The 14,617-nt window shown below is 44.8% G+C and overlaps 1 protein-coding gene across 1 annotated transcript in view; it reads left to right on the forward strand.

The window, feature by feature from the left end:
* The window catches only part of TMC2 (transmembrane channel like 2), a 112,044-nt gene extending 104,571 nt beyond the window's left edge, over window positions 1-7,473 (forward strand). The window contains exons 19-21 of the mRNA XM_037730046.1: window positions 947-1,025; window positions 2,242-2,359; window positions 6,788-7,473. Of these exons, the coding sequence (XP_037585974.1) occupies window positions 947-1,025; window positions 2,242-2,359; window positions 6,788-7,005 (415 nt within the window). The 3' untranslated portion in view covers window positions 7,006-7,473. The remainder of the gene's footprint in view (window positions 1-946; window positions 1,026-2,241; window positions 2,360-6,787) is intronic.
* Window positions 7,474-14,617: the final 7,144 nt, after the last annotated feature.

Raw genomic sequence — 14,617 nt, forward strand, 5'->3', positions numbered from 1 at the left:
CCAGGCGTGGTGGCACAATCCTGTAGTCCTAGCTACTTGGGAGGCTGGGGCAGGAGAATCGCTTGAGCCCGGGGGGCACAGGTTGCAGTGAGTCAAGATCTTGCCACTGCACTCCAGCCTGGGTGACAGAGCAAAGACTCTGTCTCAAAAAAAAAACCGATATAGTTAGGTTTTGTGTCCCCACACAAATTTCATCTTGACTTGTAATTCCCATAATCCCCACATTTCAAGGAAGGGACCAGATAGAGGTAATTGGATCATGGAGGCAGTTTTTCCCATGATGCCCTTGTCATAGTGAATAAGTTCTCACAAGATCTGATGGTTTCATAAGGGGCTCTTCCCACTTTACTCAACACTTCTCCTTCCTGCCACTTTGTAAAGAAGATACCTTGCTGCCCCTTTCACCTTCCACCATGATTGTTAGTTTCCTGAGGCCTGCCCAGCCATGATGAACTGTGAGTCAATTAAATCTCCTTCCTTTTTAAATTAACCAGTCTTGGGTAGTTCTTTACAGCAGTATGAAAACAGGCTAACACAGCCACCCTATGAGTGTATTGTTTATAATATTTATTCAACCAAAGTTCTTGAATCTTCCAGGTCATTTTCTCATTTGTAAACAATGAAAATGTTATATTTTATTTAATTCTTAGATATATTTTTTCTCTGTAGGATTAATTAGTACCTCCCAGGGGAAGAAAAGTCAATTTATATTTGGTGATAAAATATACTTTTGCCCCAGGCGCAGTGGCTCACACCTGTAATCCCAGCACACTGAGAAGAGAGCATAAGACTGTAGGACACCCACCCCCCACCCAGAGGCAGACTTGGAATTCCAGGAATTCTGCCTTGATTCCAGGAATCCTGCCTTGATTCCCCAAGAAAGGCACCCAGCTCCAGTCATCTGCCAAGATCACAGAACCATAGGAGGCATGTTTTTCTCTTGCAGCCTGGCCATTTACTACCTGAACTCAGTTTCCAAAAGCCTTTCCCAAGCTAATGCCCAGCTGAGGAAGAAAATCCAAGCGGTGAGTCTGTTGGGAGTTTCATCCTGGAGGGTAAAAAGAGATCATGTTTTTGGTTTTTGCTAATTTGCTCTGTGCTCCCAGCTGTGTTATCTAAATGACTTTCTTCTAAACCAAATCCCAAATATCTGTATTATAGGAAGTAGACTTGTGAGATTCAGTAGCAGGCATTTATATTATTGAGGCTATTTGGCGATGTGTGACAATATGACTTAAATTTCAAGGGGTTGCTAAAGAACAGAAGAAATTCAGTGAGTTCAGCCAATGCTCATACAGAAAAAGCCAATACCCACAATAATTCCTAAAAATTAAAGTGAATATTTAAATACTAAAGGAAATATTATTGTCAAAATGGCATATTTCTTGTGCTCCTTAGCCGAAAAGAGCTCCTGAATTCCCTTCACACATGGGAAGCCTCTCTCAGCATCTCAGCTGACACCCTACTTCTGACTGCTCTCTACACACACACACACAAACACACACACACACACACAAACACACACACCCCCTAAAGGTCAGACCCTAACCCTCCCTAACCCCTGTTCTTGCTTTCTCTGTACCTCTTCTGGAATGAATCTCATCTGTCTTGCTGCTGGTCCCTGCCATCCACACCTTCTTCTGTTAATCTCCCCGGGCTCCTGCCCAGGTATAGAAAACCATTGAAATACAGGATTGAAAGGGTTGCTGTCCTCTGGTTACAGGTTTCTTCAATCGCTGTGTGAATCTGAGAGCCTCAGGCTGCCCTCTCAATCCGTTGTGAGGACCAGTAACAGGCAGTTTAAAGTAGTCACCAAGAACTGAAAACAGGCTGGGTGCAGTGGCTCATATCTGTAATCCCAGCACTTTGGGAGGCCAAGGCCAGTGGATTACCTGAAGTCAGGAGTTCAAGACCAGCCAGGCCAACATGGTGAAACCCTGTCTCTACTAAAAATACAAAAATTAGCCAGGCGTGGTGGTGCGCACCTGTAATCCCAGCTACTCGAGAGGCTGTGGGCAGGAGAATCACTTGAACCCAGGAGGCAGAGGTTGCAGTGAGCCAAGATCATGCCATTATACTCCAGCCTGGGAAACAAAGTGAGACTCCATCTCAAAAAAAAAAAAAAAAAAAAAAAAAAAAAAAAAAAAAAAAAAAAAAAAAAAAAAAAAAATTCACTCAGCACCTCTGAGCCTCAGACACCCATTTCCTTGGCCAGGACCAATAGTTCATTATTTCCTGCAGCTCCGTGAAGTTGAGAAGAGCCACAGGTCTGTCAAAGGCAAAGCCACAGCCAGAGATTCAGGGGATACACTGAAAAGCAGCTCCAAAAATACCACCCAGCTCCAACTCACCAAGGAAGGTAAGCGCTTTGTCATGATGATTATGTTTTACAAGGCCACATGGCAAGGTGTAAAGAGCCTATGAAACAGTGTGAAATTAGACTATTCTGGGATTGAAATCAGAATCTTAACGATGATGAGCTTATGAAATTTGACAGGTGAATATTGGGGTCAATCATAGCAGCTGCATCATGGGATGGTGAAGCTGAGATGAAATCATGCATGTAAAGTGCCTACCAGAATTCCTGGCACAGAGAATGAGCCAATGAATACCAGCTGGCAGTGGTGCTGTCATGCACCCCTTAATACCATTTGGATCAACCATGGACTGCATATAAAACGGTGGTCCCATAAGATCATAATGGAACTGAAAAATTCCTATTGCCAAGTGACGTAGCTGTCAACATCATAGCAAAACACGTTACTCATGTCTGTGGTGAGCTGGTCTAAACAAGCCTACTGAGCTGCCAGTTTTAGAAAAGTCTAGCACATAAAAATTATGTATGATACAGAATACTTGACAGTGATAATGTTACTGGCTTATATGTTTACTATACTATACTTTTTATTATTATTTTAGAGTGGATTCCTTCTACTTATATAAAAAAGAGTTAACTGTAGAACAGCCTCAGGCAGGTCCTTCAGGAGGTATTCCAGAAGAAGGCACTGCTATCATAGGAGATGACAGCTCCATGTGTGCTATTGCCACTGAAGACTTTCCAGTGGGACAAGATGTGGAGGTGGAAGACCATGATAATGAGGGTCCCAACCTTTTGTAGACCTAGGCTAACATGTGTGTTGTGTCTTAGTTATTTAACAAGAAACATTTAAAAAGTAAAAAGAAAAAAAAATTCTTAATTTGGCCAGGTGCAATGGCTCATGCCTATAATACCAGAACTTTTGGAGGCCTAGGTGGGCGGATCATGAGGTCAGGAGTTTGAGACCAGCCTGACCAACATAGCGAAACCTCATCTCTACTAAAAATATAAAAATTAGCTGGGCATGGTGGCACATGCCTGTAATCCCAGCTACTTAGGAGGCTAAGGCAGGAGAATTGCTTCAACCCTGAAGGCAGAGGTTGTGGTAAGCCGAGATTACACCACTGCACTCAAGCCTGGGCAACAGAGTGAGACTCTGTATCAAAATAATTTAAAAATAGAAAAAGCTTATCAAATAAGGATATAAGGAAAAAATATTCTTGTACAGGTGGTCAATGTATTTGTGTTTTAAGTCAACTGTTATTATAAAAGAGACAAAATGTTTTTTAAAATTTTGAAGTTTATAAAGTAGGCCGGGTGCTGTGGCTCACGCCTATAATCCCAGCACTTTGGGAGGCCGAGGCAGACAAATCATGAAGGGGATGGAGACCATCCTGGTTAACACGGTGAAACCTGTTGTTATATTCTAACAATACAAAAACTTAGCCGGGTGTGGTGGCACGTACCTGTAGTCTCAGCTACTCGGGAGGCTGAGGCAGGACGATCGCTTGAACCGAGGAGGCAGAGGTTTCAGGGAGCCAAGATAGCACCACTGCACTCCAGCCTGGGTGACAGAGTGAGACTCCGTCTCGGGGGAAAAAAAAGGGTTATAAAGTAAAAAAGTTACAATAAGCTAAGGTTTATTTATTATTGAAGAAAGAATATATATTCTCACTCTGTCACCAGGCTGGAGTACAGTGGCATGGTCTCAGCTCACTGCAACTTCCGCCTCCTGGGTTCAAGAGATTCTTTTGCCTCAGTCTCCCAAGTAGCTGGGATTATAAGCATGTGCCACCACACCTGGCTAATTTTTTGTATTTTTAGTAGCGATGGGGTTTCACCATGTTGGCCAGGCTGGTCTTGAACTCCTAACCTCATGATCCACCCATCTCGGCCTCCCAAAGTGCTGGGATTACAGGCGTGAGCCACCATACCTGGCCTAGAAAAAGTTGTTATAAATTGAGTGTAGACTAAGTGCACAATGTTTATAAAGTCTACAGTAGTGACAGTAGTGTCCTAGGCTTTCACATTCACTCATCACTCACCCACTGACTCACCCGGAGCAATTTCCAGTCCTGCAAGCTCCATTCATGGTCAGTGCCCTAGACAGGTTTACCGTTTGTCATCTTTCATATACTGTACCTTTTCTATGTTTAGATACACAAATGTTTACCATTATGTTCCAACTGCCTACAGTATTCGGTACAGTAAGTTTTGTGCAGGTTTATAGCTTAGGAGCAATAGGCTAAATCAAATAGCCTAGGTGTCTAGGAGGCCATGCCATCTAGGTTTGGGTAAGTACATTCAGTGATGGTCACACAACAACAAAATCACCTAATGACACATTTCTCAGAATGTATCTGTATCCTTAAGCAACGAGTGCTATAGTTTATACTCTCTGAAAAGAGAAGCACTGGAGTATCTAGGATGAAAGAGCGAGAAAAGTCCGCATAAAAAGTTCCCAAAAACGTGTCTTGGGGCTATTGCTCCTCTGCCTTTTGGCTAAGAACAAGTGAAAGTGTCCTGGGCTTCAAAGGGGAGTGATCATAGGCCACCTCAAACTGTCACTGCAGTGAGGAAAGGTCAAGTTGAAAGAGACCGTCTCTGAGGTGATCCCATTTTCCAAAGATCATTTCTGCTTTAAAATTAAACAGTGTCAGCATACAGACACTTTACACTTGGATGTGAGAAGTGAATGAGATGCATAAGAAATGACTCTGACAGTTTAAGAATTTGAAGTTTTTGTTTTTGAGACGGAGTCTCACTCTGTCGTCCAGGCTGGAGTGCAGTGGTGCGATCTCGGCTCACTGCAACCTCCGCCTCCCAGGTTCAAGCAATTCTGTTCAGCCTTCCAAATAGCTGGGATTACAGTCACCTGCCACCATGCCTGGCTAATTTTTGGATTTTTAGTAGAGATGGGATTTCACCATGTTGGCCAGGCTGCTCTTGAATTCCTGACCTCAAATGATCTGCCTCAAACAGCCTCCCAAAGTGCTGGGATTATAGGCATGAGCCACTGCACCCAGCCTGAACTTCTTTATTTTTTTGAGATGGAGTCTTGCTCTGTCGTCCAGGCTGGAATGCAGTGGTGCAGTCTCAGCTCATTGCAACCTCTGCCTCCCAGGCTCAAGCGATTCTCCTGCCTCAGCCTCCCCAGTAGCTGAGACTACAGGCACCCACCACCAAGCTCGGCTAATTTTTGAATTTTTAGTAGAGACAAGGTATCAGCATATTGGCCAGGCTGGTCTCGAACTCCTGACCTTGTGATCTGCCCTCCTCAGCTTCCCAAAGTGATAGGATTACAGGCGTGAGCCACCGTGCCCAGCCCTGAACGTTTTTTTTTATACGAGCATTCCAATTTCTTAGTAACTGAAATTTCATTTATTTTTATTATTTTTGAGTATTAGCTATAATAAAATGATACTAGCTGCTGCAACAAAGAGGCACAAAATAGCTAGCGGCTCAGACACAATGAAAGTTCACTTCTTGGCTGGGCACAGTGGCTCACACCTATAATTCCAGTACTTTGGGGGGCCAAGGTGGGTGGATCATGAGGTCAGGAGATCGTCCTGGCCAACAAGGTGAAAACCCTTCTCTACTAAAAATCCAAAAATTAGCTGGGTGTGGTGGTGCATGCCTGTAATCCCAGCTACTCAGGAAGTTGAGGCAGGAGAAGAATCAGGGAGTCGAAGGTTGCAGTGAGCCGAGATTGCGTCGCTGCACTCCAGTCTGGGCGACAGAGAGTCCTTCTCAAAAATGAAATAAAATAAAATAAAATAAATAAAAGTTCACTTCTCACTCAACACAAAGTCCACGTTGGGTGTTTTCACCTGATAGCCATGAGTGCTGATATGAAGACCTTGGCTCCTACCATCTTGGGGCTCAGCCTGCAACAAGCTAATGCAAGGGGAAGAGTCTAGGGGACACATATGAATGTGGTCCCATCACAGCCTGAAACTCCAGCCCAGGCCACACTTATCCACAAGGGAACCAAAGCCATTTCCGTGTCCCAGAAGAAGAGGGACTGGGTTTGGTAAGGAGCAGTCATTGTCCCTAACTTGGAGTTAGGGGAGGGGAAGGAAACAATGAAGGACTGGAAAGTAGATCTGATTGCAAACAATTCCCACGGCCCCTTCCCTTCCATCATCACATTCGACCCTGGCAGTCAGCCTGTGAGGCTGCTGTTATTCCTGTCCCAATTTTATACCCTAGAAAACCCAGGATCAGAGTCTAGCCTAAGGTCAGGTTCAAAATCAAGTTCTCCAGCCAGCAGACCATACTCCTCCAACAGATGTGTTTATGCAAAAGCCAGGCCAAGGTCACCCCGAGACAGCTGAGCGCAATCCGACACCTCTCACATCACCAAACAGGACTAAAACCTACACATACCACAGGGCGGCTCTGGAGAGCATCAGCTCAGCCTGCATCAAATCTCCCACTTCCTCTTTCTTGTCTTGGTTCGTTTTCCAGAGACCAGTCCTCCCTCTGCCAGCCAAAGCCAGGCCATGGACAAGAAGGCGCAGGGCCTTGGGACTTCCAATTCTGCCAGGGGGACCATGTTGCCTGCCTCTGGACACCTTCCTATATCTCGGCCCCCTGGAGTCAGAATAGATTCTGGCCACCCCCTATCTCAGACTCATCTGTGGAGGTCAGCCTCTGGGAAGAGTGCTCAGAGACCTCCCCACTGATGGCTGGGACTCCAGTGAGCCCCGATCTTGGGGCTGATCCTCGAGTTCCCCAGTTTCACACACACCAAACCAAGGTTCTCTCCCTTCTTTCCTCTCACATACATGCTCTCTCTCCTCTCTTGGAATGTGAGAACTTTGATTCAGTCAGGCCCTTGTCAGCTACAAAAGGAGGAAGACAGTGGCTTCACCTGTCCTCCAGGGAAGCTGGAGCCATCTCTGCACCAACTGCCCTCCACAATATCTTGGTTCAGACAGTTCTGAACCCCACACTCACAGTGGTCCACCTTGACTCCAGACTTTGGGAGTTGGGGAAGGGCCATGACCACCCTCGTAGACTTTTTTAAGGACACAGGTTTCTGCCAGCTCCCTTTACTCGGAGGGGGATGCAGAAGGGCCTACGTTTCTCAATCCAGAGAAAGTGAGCCGGGCACAGTGGCTCACACCTGTAGTCCCAGTACTTTTGGAGGCCAAGATGGGTGGATCGCTTGAGCCCAGGAGTTCAAGACCAGACTGAGCAACATGGTGAAACCCCATCTCTAAAAAAAATACAAAAATATTAGCTAGGTGTGGTGCCGCACACCCCGTAGTCCCAGCTACTCAGGAGGCTGAGGCAAAAGGATCACTTGAGCCCAGGAAGCAGAGGTTGCAGTTAGCTAAGATCATGTCACTACACTCCAGCCTGGGCAACAGAGTGAGACCCTGTCTCAACAACAACAACAACAACAACAATAACAAGAAATCTGGCCAAGCACGGTGGCTCACACCTGTAATCCCAACGCTTTAAGAGGCCGAAGTGGGAGGCCAGGGGTTTAAGACAAGCCTGGGCAAGATAGCAAGACCCTTGTCTCTACAATTAAATAAACAAACAAACAAATAAAATGTCCAAGAAGTGAATGAAAATAAAGGTAAATGGACCAAAGACCAGTCATGGTGAGTGAGGAGTGGTGGGAAGATTGGCGATACCCCAGTACCCAGCCCGAGGGAAGCTTACACCATGGAGCACTAAACCAGGACTGCAGCCTCCTAGCAGTGAGTCACAGGAGCAAGTGAGCCGCCCAGTGCCTCTTATCTCAAAGGAAAACTTCCCCATGGCAGAAAAATATTTTTCATGCACCAAATTTTAAAAGGAATTCAATAACCAGATTATTGTACAAGGGACCTTGAAGATGGTTTCTTTGAAGAGTTTTACAAAAGGTACAATGCAGAGCATTGTCTCTTGGGATTCTATGTTCACTTAGTGTAATATCATTGTTCCATGCAGAATATTTCTTAGGGGGAAGAAGCCAGGGCCAGACCATTAAGAAGGCCTTGATGGCAAGGGCAGAGCCTTGGCAGGGTGGGAGTCACAGTCCAGGACTCTGCAACAGCCCAGCTATCTTGCAGACAGCTCCTTCCATTCCTCCAATCTGTGCTCCCAGACCCAGGTGAACAGTGTGGCCTCGGGATCAAGGGACTCTCTCACCCCATGTCTCTGAGTGTACCATACCAGCTGTTGCAGCCACCACCCAACCAGGTCTCCAGAGGTTCTCAGGAGAATCTCCCACACCCAGAAAGTCGGGCAAAACCCTGGTAGAGTTGGAGATTTTTATAGCCATTTCATAAGTTGTACAATTAAAATAATTTCTAACTTCCCTCCCAAATCCTTTCCCTTCTCGACCCAGCACCAAAACTTCATACATATACAAACTGCAATGGAATAATGGGGACATGTGACCAAGAGAAACATGATAAGTTATTTTACACCAATCTGTCTTCTGGCAAGGTTAAAGAGACATGATGCAATGCCCGATTTCCATGGAACCCAGGTCCAATCCCCAAATCCAAAACCGCCTGTGTCATATGCCTTCCCCCAAGCTAACCTACCTGAGACCTCAATACAGGGATCCTGGCACTCAGGACAAGAAGGCCTAAAGATGGCCACCACACCAACACCTGGCCTTCTGTGTCAGAATGTCAGGCCCTGAGGACGGGAACACCCTGCCTGCCTGAGCCATTGGTCCCCCCTAGTGATTACTGTCAGGCCTCCTCTGGTTACTAATACACCTAAATACCCACCACAAACACAAACAAACCATCCTGATCTGATGAAGTGGAATTTTATGTGATGGAATGTATGTGTTACCTAATGCTGCATAACAAATTATTCCCAAAACATAGTAGCCTAAAACAATAAACAATTATTCATTGTTGTATGTAGTTTCTGTTCTGTGGGTTATAAATTTGGGAGTGGCTTAGCTAGGCAGATGTGATTCTGGATATTTCAGTCAAATTCTCAGCCACAATTATTGGAAGGTCTGACTGGAGCTGAAAGATCTGCTCTCAAGATGGCTCACACATGGCTACTGGCAGGAGGCTTTGGTTCCTTGCTGGCTATTGAAGGGGACCTGGGTTACTCTCCATGTGAGGCTCTCCATAGAGCTGCTTGGGTGTCTTCACAACATGGCAACATGGCTGCTGGTTTCCCCCAGAGCAAGCGATCTGAGAAGGAGAGCAAGGAGGAAGCCACAATGCCTTTTATGATCTAGTCTCAGAAGTCACACTATCAATTCCACCACTTTTACTCATTAGAACTGAGTCACTAAGTCTAGCTCACACTGGAAGAGAAGGGAATTAGGCTTCCCTTCCTGAAGGGAAGGTTATCAAAAAATTTGTGGACATATTTTAACAGAAAATTTTCTTTTTCTTTTTCTTTTTTCTTGAGACAGAGTCTCTGCTACTCAGGCTGGAGTGCAGTGGCACAATCTCAGCTCACGGCAACCTCCACCTCCCACGTTCAAGCAATTCTCCTGCCTCAGCATCCTGAGTAGCTGGGATTACAGGTGCCTGCCACCACACCCTGCTAGTTTTTGTACTTCTAGTAGAGACGGGGTTACTCCATGTTGGCCAGGCTGGTCTCAAACTTCTGAAATAAGGTGATCCACCCACCTCAGCCTCCCAAAATGCTAGGATTATAGGCATGAGCCACCACATCCAGCCACAGAAAATTTTCTAATTCAAATAATTACAAGACCCTCTATCAAGAAAACTCTGGCCAGGCATGGTGGCTCATGCCTATAATCCCAGCACTTCTGGAGGCTGAGGTGGGTGGATCATTTGAGGTAAGGAGTTTGAGGCCAGCCTGGCCAACATGGTAAAACCCATCTCTACTAAAAATAGAAAAATTAGCCAGTTGTGGTGGTGCATGTCTGTAATCCCAGCTACTCGGGAGGCTGAAACAGGAGAATCACTGGAACCCAAGAGGCAGAGATTTCAGTGAGCCAAGATTGCACCACTGCACTCCACCTTGGGCAACAGAGTGAGACTCCATCTGACACAAAAAGAAAGAAAAAGAAAAAGTTAACCTATTCAGAGAAATATAACTGGTGTCCTGCTGATATTTCCCTGGTTTGGCTGCACATTCCTTTCTGGACAGAAATGGAGCAAACACTAGATTTTATCTGTTGGAGGCTATTTTTGCAGGCTGATCCTTTCACTTCTAATAACCTCAACTTCCATTTCTATTTCCTAAGACCTCCATAGTACACAGAATCACATAAGTAGTAAGACATTTTAGGTGAAGAAGAGCAAAGGGGATGCTTGGACTCCGGCTGATTTGTACACTCACAGAAATCAGTGAGGGAGGGGCTGATGCACCAGCCAGTAAGGTGATCGGGGCAGGTTACCAACGGCACTCACTATGCTGGTAGCCCTCAGCTCAGTAAAGTCACTTCAGATGTGCTCCGAGGTAGGTAGGTAAGGACCCACCCACAGCTGGAGCACCAAGTTCCTCATGCTCAATGATGGACAATAATAAACCTGCCATGCAGAGAGAGACATGTATCTACTTGACATTGGCAGAAAGTAGAGGAGAAAAAATCTCCATTGAGAAATTCTATTTACAAGGCAGCTGTCACACAGAGGCTCAAAATTCATATGCTACAGTTGACCCTCGAACAACACTGGGGCTAGGAGTGCTGACCCCCGTGCAGTAAAAAACCTATGTATAGCTTTTGACTTCCCCAGAAGTTAACTAACAGCCTGTTGTTGAATCAGTTAACACATATTTTATATGTTACATGTATTAATACTGTATTCTTGCAATAGAATAAGCTAGCTAGAAAAAAATGTTACTAAGATCACAAAGAAGAGAAAATATATTTCATATTCATTAAGTGAAAGTGGATCATCATAAAAGTCGTCATCCTTGTCATCTTCTCGCTGAGCAGGCTGAGAAGGAGAAGGAAGAAAAGCGGTTGGTCTTCCTGTCTTAGGGGTGGAAGAGAGGGAAGCAAATCACATACAAGCAGATCTGTGAAATTCAAACCCATGTTGTTCAAGGGTCAACTGTAACTGTATGTTCCAAAAAACTCAAATGAAAATTTTAATTTTTTTCAAGACTTTCATAACTACACCTATTTTTTTCTTCTTTTTTACTTGTTTTTTAATCTTCAGTGGAAATTTTAGTTGAAAGTGGCATTTGGTTGATAGTGCCTCCAAAACAGGAAGAAAAGGGCAAATAAACAAAAATAACACAACAAATATAAAGCACATAAGACAAAAGAAATAACTCAAATTATATCAGGAATCAAAATAAATGCAAATGGCCTAAACTTTCTAGATAGAAGGCAAAGATTATCGGATGGAGATTTTAAAATCCCATATGCTGTTTCCAAGAGATGCCTTTAAAACTTAAGGATAAGGGGCAGGCATGGTGGTTCATGCCTCTAATCCCAGCATTTTGGAGGCTGAGGCAGGTGGATCACCTGAGCCCAGGAGTTAGAGACCAGCCTGGGCAACATGGTGCTACCCCATTTCTACAAAAAATACAAAACTTAGCCGGTGCATACCTGTAGTCTCAGCTATTTGGAAGGCTGAGATGGGTAGGGTTGCTTGAGCCTGGGAGGCAGAGGTTGCAGTGAGCCAAGACCATGCCACTGCACTACAGCCTGGGTGACAGAGTGAGGGACCTTGTCTCAGAAACAAACAAACAAAACTAAGATAGGGACTTTATCTATTTTGATTCCCAGGGAATTAAAAACTAAAGTATAATCTTCAATGGCAAAATCACCAGGTGTGTGAGTACGATAAAATCTGCTAAGTGGGCTTGTTTTCGGTGTGAGGATTGCTATTAAAGACAGCTGTCTGCAGTGTTGTGCCAGATACTTTATCCTTCGATGCAGTATTAGTTTGAAAAACATGAAGAAAGGCCCAAGGTTATAGTTGGGGTAGCTGAGGTATGTAGATAACTCTATCACTGAACCGTGCATGTCCGGAAAATGGGACATATAAACCCAACCTCCAAATGTGTTTGTGAAGATTCAACAAACCGTAACGTGCCAGCCGGGCGCAGTGGCTCACAACTGTAATCCCAGCACTTTGGGAGGCCAAGGAGGGCGGATCACCTGAGTTCAAGACCAGCCTGACCAACATGGAAAAACCCTGTATCTACTAAAAATACAAAATTAGCTGGGCGTGGTGGTGCATGCCTATAATCCCAGCTACTCAGGAGGCTGAGGCAGGAGAATCACTTGAACCTGGGAGGCAGAGGTTACGGTGAGCCGAGATCATGCCATTGCACTCCAGCCTGGGCAACAAGAGTGAGACTCTGTCACGCACATACACAGATGATAACATGCCAAGCATTAGGCTAAGTACTCAATAAATAACAGGTATCATCACAGGCATGGGTAAGATCTAACATCCTCGGGTTCAGAAGATAAACACAAACAGCATTGACTGAACACAATTTGTGTCCTATAATGCTAATCAACAGCCAGGCTTCAGAAGCTGCCAGGTCATTGTTGCCAAAAAAGACAGGAATGCTGGGCTAAATCACCTTTCCAGGGTGCCTTTCATTCTTCTGTGTCTTTATAAAGAAATGTTACATATACATGTAACTCACTGCCAAAGAATGCTGTAGGATTTCTTTCCACTTTTGAGAAAGAGCCTAGGAATTGCTAGAAAGCCTTTTAAATTTTATATGAGAATTTTCTCACTCACGAAATGGGTATAAAGTGCCACCATCTTATGGTGGTTTCATGCAATTTCCTTTCCCGAAGCTCTGCCAAGGCACTGAATTTATTTTTATTTATTTATTTATTTATTTATTGAGACAGAGTTTCGCTCTTGTTACCCAGGCTGGAGTGCAATGGCACGATCTCGCTTCACTGCAGCCTCTGACTCCTGGGTTTAAGTGATTCTTCTGCCTCAGCCTCCCGAGTAGCTGGGATTACAGGTGCCTGCCACCATGTCTGGCTAATTTTTGTATTTTTAGTAGAGACAGGGTTTCACCATGTTGGCCAGGCTGGTCTCGAACTCCCGACCTCAAGTGATCCACCCACCTCAGCCTCCCAAAGTGCTGGAATTACACAGATGAGCCATCGTGCCTGGCCTGGCACTGGAATTTAAATAGCACATTCCACTTCTATAGTCCCCATTAGTGTTGCCAGAGTAAAAACTCTGTGTTAATGTACACCAAAATGACATAGTTAGCCACAGGCTGGGCTAAATGAAAAAGGTCAGATGATATAGTATATGGTTCTTCCCAATGGGCAAACAGTCTTAATAAAGAGAAAAAGAAAAGGCTCCAGATGCCACCTGCTTTTAAGGTGGAACCTGGAGCACACCTGGAAAACCCACAGGTCCCACTCAGACCTGCTGCCCCTGCAGGACATTGCTCAGTGGGAGCCCTGTGGGCAATCTGTCTTGCACGTCACCTCCAAATTAATCTCCAAACACTGCTTGATGGAGAAGCAAGAGTCTTATCAGACCCAAACCACTCAACCTTTCATTCAAGATTTCTTAAATGCTAGATCCTTCAGTCTTTTGTCCAACTACTGTAGGTTGAATTTTATACCTCTAGCAGGTTCTGCTCTTGTTTCTGGCTTTTGTTTCCATTATCTTTCCATCCTCCACCTCTAAATAACCTACACACTCTTGTGTGAATACCTAATCCCCTTCTTGCCATGAAGTCTACCTCAGGAGCACTGTGCCAAATTGTCTTCTGGCCAGCCTGCATACCACTGCATCTTAGCACCTGATGATATTCTGTCTCCCAGGATTGCAAAGTCTCTGAAGTCAGAGGTCACAGGTTAGTACACGTTGAGTATCCCTTATCCTAAATGCTTGAAACCAGAAATGTTTTGGATTCTGAATTCTTTTTCAGATTTCAGAATATTTGTGTAATACTTAACAGGTTGAGCATCCCTAATTTGAAAATCCAAAATCTAGAACATATAAGGAGCTCAAATGACTCTATAAGGAAAAAACATTTAATAATCCAATTTAAAAATAGGCAAAAGATCTGAATAGACATTTCTCAAAAGAAAATATATGATATACAGGCCAGGTGTGCTGGCTCACGCCTGTAATCTCATCACTTTAGGAGGCTGAGTGATCAACCTCCTAGGTGGATCACTTGAGGTCAGGAGTTTGAGACCAAGCTGGCCAACAAGGTGAAACCCTGTCTCTACTAAGTACACAAAATGAGCCAGGCCTGGTGGCACACTCCTATAGTCCCAGCTACTCAGGAAGCCGAGGCAGGAGAATCCCTGGGAGGCAAAGTTGCTGTGAGCTGAGATGGCACCACTGCACTCCAGCCTGGGCAACAGAGCGTCACTCCGTGTCAAAAAAA

This window comes from Cebus imitator, unplaced genomic scaffold (assembly GCF_001604975.1).
Source record: "Cebus imitator isolate Cc_AM_T3 unplaced genomic scaffold, Cebus_imitator-1.0 Scaffold328, whole genome shotgun sequence".
In the NCBI taxonomy this organism is placed as follows: domain Eukaryota; kingdom Metazoa; phylum Chordata; class Mammalia; order Primates; family Cebidae; genus Cebus; species Cebus imitator.